At 35.7% G+C, this 12,685-nt stretch overlaps 1 protein-coding gene across 2 annotated transcripts in view; it reads left to right on the forward strand.

Moving 5' to 3' along the window:
- The window catches only part of Sos (Son of sevenless guanine nucleotide exchange factor), a 157,282-nt gene that overhangs the window by 76,532 nt on the left and 68,065 nt on the right, over positions 1 to 12,685 (forward strand). For both annotated transcript variants that reach the window (XM_089090363.1, XM_089090362.1), the window contains exon 8: positions 11,629 to 11,841. In XM_089090363.1, the coding sequence (XP_088946489.1) occupies positions 11,629 to 11,841 (213 nt within the window). The remainder of the gene's footprint in view (positions 1 to 11,628; positions 11,842 to 12,685) is intronic.

Raw genomic sequence — 12,685 nt, forward strand, 5'->3', positions numbered from 1 at the left:
AAAACAGCATCAAAAACATGGTTTTGCCAGATATTCTTAAAACGCATATGTAAATTTTTCCCGCTTAGACAGAATTCGGAAGTGAGGAGGCAAATCTCTCATTTTTGCTACCGTTGAGAAGTTAATCCTAAGAGAGAGGTCACAAATGCGTTTATTAATAGTGTCACAGATATTATTAATACTATTGCAAAGTATGATGCTGATGATGTTGGTCTGCCAGTCTTTGTTATCCGCCACCTTAGTGAAGTACCACTTATTCCTGTCGATGCTTTTTGTGCGTTGAGTTGCCGTGTAAACTCCTGTTTGTCTGAGCTATGCATTTTGTCTGAGTGTGTGAGCACTCTCCTGCCTGGAACAATTGGATGCCCTCCGTCGTTAATGCAAGAATGTACCGTCTCTTCAAAACGTCCTATGCAGTTATTCTAAAAAACCAACCAATTGACCTCAAAGATCCTATTGAGCGCAAAGAGACCCTTGATACCCTGGAAGGTCATGATGGTATCGTAAGTGTGAGATCTGATCATGTTAGGAAAAGGTGGGTAGTCCATACCCAAGATAAAGCATCAGCCGTATCTCTCGCCACCGCTATAACTAGTCAGCTAAACGTATCCACTAATGTCCTTAATCAAAAAGTGTTTGGTTTTGCGAGTAGCATCCCTGTTGTTGAGCAAAAATCAGACCTGACTAATATGATTCCTGGTCTCGTTGATGCAACTAAAATTGGAAGTTCCAGCTCCTTCCGCCTTGAATTTCTAGATGATGCTGCCTAAAACAAAGCTATAAATGAAGGTTTGTGTTTGGGATACGAGCTTTTTAAAATTAGAGGTTTTCAGATGTTACTTCCTAGATGCTAACGTTGTCTATCACCGAACCATATTGTCGGAAATTTCCTACTCCCATCGATTAATCAAAAGTGTTCATGGTGCGCTGATGGACATCGTAGCACATGTGATAATCCATGCGTTAAAACCCCGAACTGTGAGAACTATGGGGGAGATCATGCTTCATGTAGTCTGTAATACCAAGTGCTAAAAAAAGCTCGGATTAAGGATAAAAAATGATGGCTTGTGGTATAAGATATTACTGTGTTTCACCTATCACCACTGAAGCCAAAGATATTTACGTTCATGAGCTTCTTGAGTATTATATAGTTTTTCGAGAGGAACATTGTTCCACTAAGACCAATAGACATACTTTTAAACGGTCACCCACCCACCACACGTTTTTACGTGAAGCTAAAAAACGCACGGTCCACCCTCTGGGGGCCTTGCAACTTTAGTTCGCCTCACTATGAAACCTGAGCTTATTTCTTCTGATTATAATTTACTGGAAATAAAATGTGGTAATATGGTCCTCATCAATGTCTATATGCCATGCAATCGCAAGAACATTTCTTCCCTATTTGTCTTCGCGGGTTCTTGTAAGCGACTCAGGACACTTCTGCTAAGAGTGACCAATCAGGGATTAAATTGGATTTTGGCTGGTGATATTAATGCCAATCTTCTGTCCCAATCTGAAAGAAGTCACCTGTTTTTTGATGCTTTGCCTAGTGGCTATCAGTTAGTCAATGAAGATAAACAGTTTACCTACATTCATAAGCGTGATGGTTCTAGATCAAACCTTGGTCATATTATAGTTTCAGGGGGATCTCTCGTGGTTCCTCCTGTCTTTGTTTTGGATGATAAAATTGAGGATGATCACTTGCATTTAACTTATGAAACTAAGTCACCTGCTCTAATGGCTTAAAACTGTTTTTCTTACGATAGTAAATGGCTTGATGCGCCAATTTGTAAACGAGTTAATTCTAAAGTATATTTATATGTTCTTTGCTCGTTATTATCAAGCCTAAAAGTACCTTTTTACCTTTTACAAACCTCTGTAAGGTCGCTGACAGCTAAGATTGATTTAAATTGTTTCTAATACCAGATCATGCCTTGTTTAAAGTCAGCTGCTTCAATTGCAGTTCCTATTGACCATTACAAAGTGGACAACATAAAACTCTTTTGGAATGTGTGTCCAGATTTGAAAAAAACTAAGCACCGTACGAGGTTTTGGCTTCATCTTTGGATTGCTTGTGATCGGCCTAAGTCTGGTGAAGTATTTAAAATTAAGCATAATTCGAAACGTCAGTTTAGATCTTCTTTGCGTCAAGCCCGCCTGAACGGTTTGTATTGCCCCTCGAATCGGAAATCTTGGTCTAATGTAATTAATAGCAGCAAGTGTGTGCCTGCTACCGTTTCGATTATCAAAATCAGTGATTTTGTTGCTGATTTTACTCGTGTTTTTTCTACATTTAAACATTCTATCCAGTCCATGTTTTCTTCCTTATTGCATAATACTGTTCCTCGTGTTCATTCGGTAAGTCCATATACTGTTCTAGTGGTGATATCTATCGGGCTTTTAAGAATGTTAAGAAATCAAGTGCTCCTGATATGGATGGTCTGTGTTACAATCACTTCATCATTAAGTGTCCATTACTGTTAACACAAATTCAGCTCCTGTTTTAGATTTATTCAGCCTAGTTGTTCGTTGCAGATAGTATTTTTTTAGGGATTATAAAATGAATTCTAAACTAGGAAAAGGATGCAGATCAAAGTCCCATTTATCGACACATTACAGTTTATTGCTTCTTGATCAACCAGTTCGAGTTTGCTATACTGCCTTAAGTTGTGATTAAATGTAATTTTTCTTATTTTAAAGTTGGGTTCAGAGCCGGTTTTGGTTGTTCTCAAGCACATCATATACTTGGTCAGTTGCTAGTCTCGGCAAAAACACAAAAGAGGCGACTTTATTTTTGCTCGGTTGATAGCTCAGGCGCTTTTGACAACGTTGTATATTCGCAAGCGCTTTGTTACTTAGTTAGAGCAGGAGTCAATTCTTCCGTCGTAAAAGTTCCACAATATTGGCATTCCAATTCGTTGGTCTGGTTAAAATGGATGTCTTATATATCCGAGCCTATCTCAGTAAAGAAGGGAGTCAGGCAAGGTGGTGTGCTGTCTCCATATATTTTTAAAACTCTGCTTGCGGCCTGTTTGCGAATGCTGTCTCCTACTGTGTTTTTATAAAATACTGCTGTTAGTGACGTTGCCTATGCTGATGATGTTCTGCTAGTTAGTCATACTAGGTCAGGCCTCACAAAGAACATAAATATTCTGATTAATGCTTTGAGTATGATTGGGCTTTCTGTAAATGCTTCAAAATGCGATTTTTTGTGGTTAATTACTTCCAACCCTGCTCCTCCTTTACATGTGGGTACAATGCTACTCAAGTGTGTCTCAAAGTTGAAATGGCTTGGGATTACTTCTTCTGATACACTTTCGACTACATGCTCGTCTCTGGTTGCTAGTGCTCTGCAGTGCTTTCCATTCTCATATGATATAATCTCGCCTAAGAGGGAGGTACAGCCGCCGAGGCTTATGTAAACTTTACCATAGTTTTTGTTCTCCTGCAATTCTTTTTCTTTCCGGTTTGCAGCATCTAATGCACAAAAAAGACCGTCTTCAGCTAATGAAAGGCTATTTTAAATACTTTAAATTCCTTCGATATTTACCAAGGTGGTACAGAGATCCCAAGATTATTTCTCGTTTTCTAATTGTTAACCCTCTAGTGCTGCTTGACAACATCGCTAAGGATCTGAGGACCAATACTCCAAGGAAGATATGTGCCAGTGACCCCCTGACTTATTTTTTTCTAGATTAGTGTTTCTGTGGATATTGTTAAGTTATTTATGGTGTGTTTTCCTTATTATTTCCTTGTGGATAATATTATTTTGTTTACTTTTTTTTTACTCTGCTTTTATTTTATATTGCAGGTTACAAATAAACTTACTTACTTACTTACTTACTAAACCCCCTATGCTTTCTAAAAGCCAGAATATAATTTGTACTTTACTGAAAAAATTCTTTTAAATGTTTTCATTTTTATAGCTTTAAGAAATCATAAATTAGTTTAGATTTTAAGGAATAAATATCAGCATATGTATATTAAACTTACAATGCATTTTTTTTCAGTAAATCCATTTGATTATTTTTTTAAATTCATTTGAACAGCTGTTCTAATATTACCAGAGAAAAATCGAGGAACTACTTGTAAAAAAACCTTGTGACTTAAAAAACGTTTCGTTCTTTTTATCGGCTTAAAATATTCACGCAGGAGAGCCAATCAGATTGAATTCTTATGAATACCCGTAGTTATAATTAAAGTAACTACGCACCAAAAAGAATTTTTATCAGCTCTCTTAATCTTTCCATTGAAATGAATTGCTTGGATGTAAAAGAAAACATGGGTAAAAGGGGAGGGTCTTCCAAACATTTAAAAGGCCGTTTCAGAGCACATCGTTTAACTAAATGTAGCCTATGTTTGCCAGTATAAAAATAGGCCTCCCTCAAATTTTCAATTATGTTGGGAGCTTCTAAGGAGTGAAGCTTCCTTTGGTTCTCCTGTTTAAAAGGGCAAAATTCACTCCGCCTTGAACTTCAAAGAGCTTGCTTTCTTTACTGAATGTTTTAATGTCTCATGCACCTTATTGTTCAATAAACTCTTGTGGCTCGTGGAAGTTAATCTGTTCGCCAAAACAAAAACGTTTATTCTGAAGACACTAAAGGATTATTAAATTTCCATCTTTTAAAAAAATATGAACATATCCGAGATTCAACTTAAAAACTGAGGATACGAATTTGTGTATATTTAACGATCGGTCATCCAATGGCACCAATTATGGGGGGGGGGGCTAGATTTCGAAAAATATCTTTTTAAGGATATTTTCATTGAAAATACCTTTTTTTTGTATTTTAATTGAAAAAATTGAAAAAACAAACAATAAGTTTGCCCCCCCCCCCCTTAGATATTGAAAAATATATTTTGCTCCTCCAACTCGCTTAATTTTTTGTGGTGACACCACTGCTGACATCTCTATTTATATGAAGTCACTAAATCCCTAATACTGTGCGCACAAATGTACTGTCCGAAATTTGGTTAATGTGGACATTCACCTGTGAATGTCCGAAATTCATTTTTCTCTACCTGGATTCAATTAGTTTTGCGAATCAGCTTTTTCAGTCTTAAGCAAGCTTTGATGGAAAACGTTAAGGTTAGGCTAGGTTAAATTAGGTTATAAATCTCAGAAATTTGTAAAAAACCAAACCTATCGCCATTAAACCTTGAATAAAACTGAAAAAGTTGACTGTCAACGCTGACTAAGTCCAAGGAGAAAAAAAAGGTATTTTGGACATTCACTGGTGAATTTCGACATTCACGGTAACATATACAAAGCTACTAAAAATTATTTAATCCTAATTTTTGGGAACTGTATATTTACAAAAGGGAAAAGGAAGAAAAAGCATCATACACAGAGTAGTGATCTTGGTCCAGGATCAGCCAGGCTATCATCGATGGGAGAATTTTGATTGTGCTGATTAAACTGATGATCATTTGTGCGTGCATAAGTGATTTATACAATATATATAAATATATTGCACCTTGTTTTGTCTACAAGGTGCATGTTTTGTCTGCAATAAATATATTGCACCTTATTTATATATATAATATATATATAAATATATTATATAAATCATAATATAAATATAAGTGATTTATAATATATGTAAATATATTATAAAAATCAATATAAATATATTAATTTCTATATATTATATAAAGCATTTTTACAACATAACCCATGTAAAACTGAAACTAAAAATAACAAAATTCTTTAAAATTTTGGACACATCACCTTCTTTTTGGGAATTTTCCATGCGAAAGTTGATAATATTTTATTGAATAATTTCATTCATATAATTTGCGCTAAATTTCTATTAGCTCTAGGTCTTCTCGAAATGGAATGATTTTGAAAAGGATACTCAAGTATGCTTTTTAAATATCTTGAATAATCCTCCCATAGTCTCACATTATATAATATATAGACAAAACAAGGTGCAAATAACATTATACCCAACACCAGTTGCATTGCACTTAGTAAAACAAGTCCATAAACATTTAAAAATGGCAGACTAAGAGTTCTTAGCAGGAATCTGCTACATATAATATACATAAATACAATGCTTGAGGATAGGACGTTTTCTTTTGCAGCAACAAGGCGTGGTATCGGGTGTCTTGGGTCAAAGGAACATTGACTTATGATATTATAGCTAAGTCGCTTTGCTTTTGGATTTTTCTTTACTTTGTATGATGCAATAGCATTAAGTAAAACTATGGCTGAAATGTAAGTAAAACCGTATGATAAAATAATGATTTGTGACAATCCGGTATATTCTATAACTTTAACACGACGAACAAGTCTATATGTCATTGAATTTGGCTGGGGTATGTAAACGTGAGCAGTTGCAAGGCTCGAAGCAATTAGAAGAAAGCAACTTGTGAAATATCCAACGAGTTCTTCGTTACATCCTTGCAACCATTGGTAATGGCAGATATACATGAAGCGGTATACCGCCATCGCGAATGAAAGGAATATAGTGACTCCATTATAAATCCTAGGAGCCCAATCGATTGTTACACCATAATACACAGAGTAGTGATCTTGGTCCAGGATCAGCCAGGCTATCATCGATGGGAAAATTATGATTGTGCTGATTAAACTGATGATCACTTGTGCGTGCATAATACGGTTAACTATTGTTGAGTTGTATCTGATGCAGCTGAATTTGGCGAGGAAAAATATGTTGGTAATCAGGCTAAATATAAAGATGACCAAATAAAGCAGTGCAAGAAGCCAGAACCAAGGCTTAGGGCAGTAGTATTCAGCTTTCATTGTTCTAAAAAGAAGCAGAAATTTTAGTCCTTTGGAAACTAATATACAACATTTCTGCTAAAATACAACATGGATTTGGCTAAGTTTTTGTGATGATATATGAGCTGATCTTGTCAGATCACTGGCTTTGAAGACTACTCCTTGGAAGGAAGGGGACAACGACTATCTGCCATTGAAGTTAGGAATACAAAAAAAATAGTTGAATGTTGTAACATTGAAAAGCATAAGATATTTTTCGGACAAAATTTTTTTAAGTTGTTGCTCTGTGACCCCCCGCCCCCCCCCCAAAAAAAATCCAGTTGGTGCCATTTTCGTCAGGGCCAGTCTCTTGCCTCTAACACAGGAAAGACAGAGAAAGAGGACTCTCTCCAAGACAGAGAAAAAGGACTGTATATTTGTGCTGGTAATGTAAACACAGGGGAGCTATTTGACAAAATTGCATAGCTTTGGTCTCTGTAACAAAATAATTTTAGGATGGCTTTGGAAATTAAATTTCACTAGTTTTAAAGGCTTTATTTCGGTTTTCTTTTTGACTTCAAAGTTTAGACTTTTCTGGTAATTCTAGCCTATACAAATACTTTTGAGGTTCAATATTAAAGAAAAATTCATTGGAAATTACTTCCATGAAGCAAAAACAAAAAAATGTACTTTGTAAATTCAAAAAGCGGAAAATCTGTTCGATAGTTATAACCAAATTAAATCGGGTTCTTAAATGCTATTTTTCAGTTCCAGAAAATATAGTATTTACATTTTCTAACGAGAATCTGAATTCGTTAAAGTGATGTGCATGTATCAACTAGAGAGTGGGGACAGAGGGACCGCAATAGGAATTGTAAAAAGCCAGGTTCCTTGAAAAATGAAAATTTTGGATTTAATTTGCTTACATTTAATGATAACTGTAATTTAATAAACACAAAATTTCAAAAATTACAAAATAATTATAACCGTTAAATTAGTTATTTGAAATTTTGTGCCCCTTAAATGTCTGCACCCGGGGCAAGTGCCCCTTCTGTCCCCCCTAAAATCACCTCTGTTCGTGATTCGCAAACTCCCGTCTGAAAACCAAAAAAAGTAAAATTTTACCAACTAAAAGTGATCTCAGTGGCGACGGGACAATTCACCTGCAACTGTCATGCAAAAAGAAAACCACCAGAATGTTGAAAGAGCTTGAAATGTTAGATTTAACAATGTTCAAAAAATATTTTAGAACAGCAGTTCCTACCCTAATGTTCCATTTAAAATGCATCTCTCATCACCTAAATAATTATTCGGATAACCATCTCAGTAATTTTCTTAATATTGTATCACTGTATTTCAAACAAAACATAGTTCCTTAATACTTTTTTTTATTTAAAGTATAAGAACACTTAGAATTTTAGACATGGGCTAGTATCGCTTGAACAAAATTGAACTGTTTTTGGGTCAAAAATTAAGTGTTTCTGATAGACTCTTTGAAGCTGAATATGCAATCAAAATTTTTCAATGAACTGCAGCGAACCTTACATGAGCTGAAAATTGCGTGTTTTGAAATGTGAAAATCAGAGCTATCGACAAGCTCGGCTAGCTCAGAAGCTAAGAGCATCATACTACTAATTTCAAGGTCCTGGCTTTTTTTTCGTCGGTAAAAAGCCAAATGTTGAGAATACATGGATTTACGGGGGGAAACTTGTAATTGTGGAGAAAAATAACGATATTAAACTGCTTTTCCAGTGTATATGGTTAAAGAGTTAGAGAGGAGGGGGTGGGACTTTTTTTGTAAATGGGTGTTTCCGAAGTTATAATTTTGGTAAATCTATGCTGTTTTGTCTCATTATTGGGGAATCGAGCTGAACATTTCTGGGAAAGTGTTGTTTGAGGGGGGGGGGAGATCGGGCCACTTTGACTTTTGTGTCTTTGAAGGTGGAGGCAAAAAAATTTCTGATTCTCACAAAATTGAATCCGCTACATTTTTTTTTCCGTATGCCTTTCCTCTAACATTCTTTGCTGTTAGTAAACTGTAAAAACGATTAAACCTTTTAATATTGTCAATAAACAAACAATAGGACTATAGTTTGGATATTTTGATTTTAAATATGGAAATCTTTTCCAGCGGAAAATGACAATAATCGGTCGCTGAATATCTAGTCGGATCTTTACGTAGGACGGTTTTGAACCTTTCATGAAACAATAATATTTTATCCAGTGTATGAATTTTCTTAGGATTAAGTAAGAAATAGCACTAACTCACGAGTAAATCTCTTGAAAGTGACACGCCCAAAGTACCATTTAATATGCATAATACCATTTGATATGCAAATGATTACTAATACTACTGCTGATAACTCATCACAGCACCAAGACGCCTTAGCCCGATAGAGCCATGCACTTCCTCCTCCACCTCAATCTATTCTGGATTTCGCCCTTACTCCCTCCCATGAAATTTCTATTTCCTTAAGATGCTTTTCATAAGAAAATTTTCCATCCTATTCAAAGAAGACTTTTTGCAGCGCGCTACTTCATTTACGTGAGCATGAAGGCATTCAGAAAAGGGAATATGATGGAAAGTCCTAGAGGTAACGTCAACAGTACCAGATGCACTGTTTTGTGACAGAAGCATAATTGATCATAATCATGGAGGCTAGCTTAAAGTCACCTTCTTTAAATACCTTCGTAAGGGAATGAGTAGCCCTTATTGCAAAATATTATCCAAAACTAGCTGAAAAGTATGTCAGGCGAGTTAAAAGAAAAAAAAATTATTTCACGTCCAAATGGCAGACAAATGGTCCGCGTAGCGCAGGTACAGATTTATCCGACTCTTACTGTATCCCCCCCCCCATATTTCTCCAGGTGCCCATTTTCGGCTGGGTCAGTGACAGGGGTACCCATTTGGAGCTGGGTTGAGGGCAGGGTACCAATAGGAAAAGAAAAAATATTGCATATATTGTTCTCGTCAATAATTCGTTTAGCACTACGTTTTGCTTTAAACCATGTTGTTGACTCACCAAAACCCGTTTAAGGTTTAAGTTATATTCCCTTTTTACTAAAAAAAAAAGAAAATAACTATTGACTTAATGCTTTCTCTTTGGAGACGCTTGCTGCCTGTTTAGTAGCATCACGTCTTAGTTTTCTGGCTAAATTTTACCGACCAAATTTTTTTTTATAGACTAACTTTTTCGCATATTGACCATTGGTCCGCTTAGCACAGGTTCCGATCTCCTTATTTTCTGCCTTCAGCTGGGAGTGCTAGTGATCTGTGGTTGTATGGAACATGATCGTCGTTTGGGCAGACTGAGCTTGCTTTTAAATTCCCAAGCCTTAAACGCAGATCATACTTGAATGAGAACAGTTTTTGGTTTGATCAAATAGGACAACTAATCAGGAATTCTAAAATCACTATCTGATTCTGAAAGAAAACTAACAAATTGCTTGGAATTTAAGCGCTAGTTATCCCCTTTTATGACGTGCTAAATTAACTTAAAATAAAATTGCTTACTTGTGTTCCTAAGGTATTTCCTCTGAAACTTAACCTTTGTTCCATATCGTCCTTCTTAAATATATTTCCGTTAGATCATCAGGTGTTCGTGTCACACAGTTTGTCAAGCATTATCCCTTACACCTACTTAGAGATGTCAAACTTATACAGAATTTATTACGATTCAGTAAACCAAATCTAATTGATCATAGTAACAAAAAATAAAAACTGGCCCTTATCAGTAGTAACCGAAATTCTAAAGATCGATACGTGAAAACAGGATAAACATTGAAAGAGTGCTTTTTACGCCGAATGCAAACATGCAAAAAAAAAAAAAATTGAAGCTGCCCATCAAAGGTTATACAGTAAGAAAATTCGTATAGTTTGAAAAAAAAAAAATATGAAATATCCCAGATAAGGGGTATAATTTTATTGATAATTAGCACCTACGAATTCTTCATGTATGAGAACCTGCGGGCATATATAGCCAGTTTTTGTAAGAACGTGAAGCTTCTTATTTTCACCGAATTTAATGATTATGATTGCATAATAATTCACCGTTGTTATTGGCCTTTTTTCTTCGCCAGGGTTGATAATATTGAACCAGTCGTCGTAGAATATCGGGAGATGGCTCGTTCGATTAAAAACTTAAAATCACAGTATCCTTTTTAAGGAACAAAGCGAAAGCAAAGTGTTAATTTCGTCCTTTTATCTCAGGTAGCTAATCAATTTAAAACGGTTAAAGAGTTAGTTAGATAATCCACCAGCTTCAAAGGTTACACTGCCCATCCTTATATACCTGCCTTGGCCTGATATGCCATAGAAATGAACCAGGGAAAAATCAATCGTTGTTTCCATCTGGGAAAATAAGGAACGGACAAAAGTTCTGGTGATAATATTGTCCACACCGAAAGATCTCATACATTCATTTTAGGCCGCTAGCTCATAAGTAGTTAAACTGCTTCCTCCTCGAATTGCTGCAACGCCTAATGGTCTTAATTTTCATATTTCAAAGATATTAGCAAATTCTTTTTGGTAAGTTCATTCTTAAAAGGACGATCAGCAGGGCTGGACATTTAATAACTTGATGCTCTTGATTTACACTAACCTGCTTTTCCTGTTAACGTTGTTAGCATTGCTGTGTAATTGGTCAATGATAACCGTTCATTTTATAGGGACACGTGTGCCCGAACCGTGTTGCATTATGGCGTCCCCTTTTTAAGAGTTGTTTTGCAGGTTGAGAAACCTTTCGATTAACGCGTCTTACAGTGCACAGTAACTGAGATTGAATGAGATATCTAAAAAATTGGGATATCTAATTCATTTATCTATTCTGTAAATAATGTCGTTCATCCGTTTGTCTCTTCAGCCAAAAATAAATGCATGATTTTTTTTTATGTATTTATAGGGTGCCGAATTTGATGTATACGAGCGTTATGCAAGAGATGTTTTTTCCCCCAATTGTCGTGAGATTCTCAACAATCTTTTATCTAAACGAGAAGTATTTCAGCATAAGTTGCAAACTGCTGGTCATGGATTCAAGGAAGCTGTGAAGTATTATATGCCAAAATTGCTTTTAGGCCCTGTTTACCATGCATTACAGTATTTCGACCAAATGAAGGTAATTTGTTTACCAAGCTACTTGAGTAAAGAACGATCTGTTTCTCCCTTCCTCCTTCTCTCTTTGTCTCTCTCTCCTTCACTCTCTCTCTCTCCCTCTCTCGCTCCCCCTCTCTTTCTCTCTCTTCCTCTTCCCCCCCTCTCTCTCTCTCTCTCTCTCTCTCTCCCCCTCTCTCTCTCTCCCTCTCCCTCTCCCTCTCCCTCTCTCTGTCTTTTGCTTCTTCTTTCTTGCTGTACCTCTCTTTTCCTTCCTATGATTGTCTTTATTAGTAATTTTTTTCTGCTTCAAGGTTTAGAAAAATATAAATATATTTTATACAGATATAATTTACGCAAACATATATGAAAATATTAAATAGAGGACAAAAACGTCCAGTAAAAGTAAAACTTCTGGTCTTTTGGCTAAATTACTGGCTGAAGCGTCTTTAAAATCAAGACCGACCCCCCTCTCCTGTGATTTAGGATTCATAGCTTTTAAAAAGTAAACTACCACTCACATGGGACTGGGGATTGTTTTATTCTCACAACTGTCATGTTTGCGCACTACCTTTCCTTCCTTTTATATAGTTATACAAGTAGAATTGAGAAGTAGAGATAGTTATTGAAGTAGGCTACACCTGGTTTTATTTGTGAAAAAAAAAAAAATAAAATAAAACCAGCTATTTTCATTAGGAAAAAGGTGATTAAATTTTGAGGCTTTTAAATAATAGTGAACGAGATTGTTCAATATAGAAATAACGATTGTGACGTTAATTTTGGAAAAAGGTAATTAAATTTTGAGGCTTTTAAGTAAAAGTTAATGAGATTGTTCAATATAGAGATGACGATTCTGACGTTTATTTTGG

This window comes from Artemia sp. Qi Xiang Cuo, chromosome 6 (genome assembly GCF_049724085.1).
Source record: "Artemia sp. Qi Xiang Cuo chromosome 6, ASM4972408v1, whole genome shotgun sequence".
NCBI lineage: Eukaryota > Metazoa > Arthropoda > Branchiopoda > Anostraca > Artemiidae > Artemia > Artemia sp. Qi Xiang Cuo.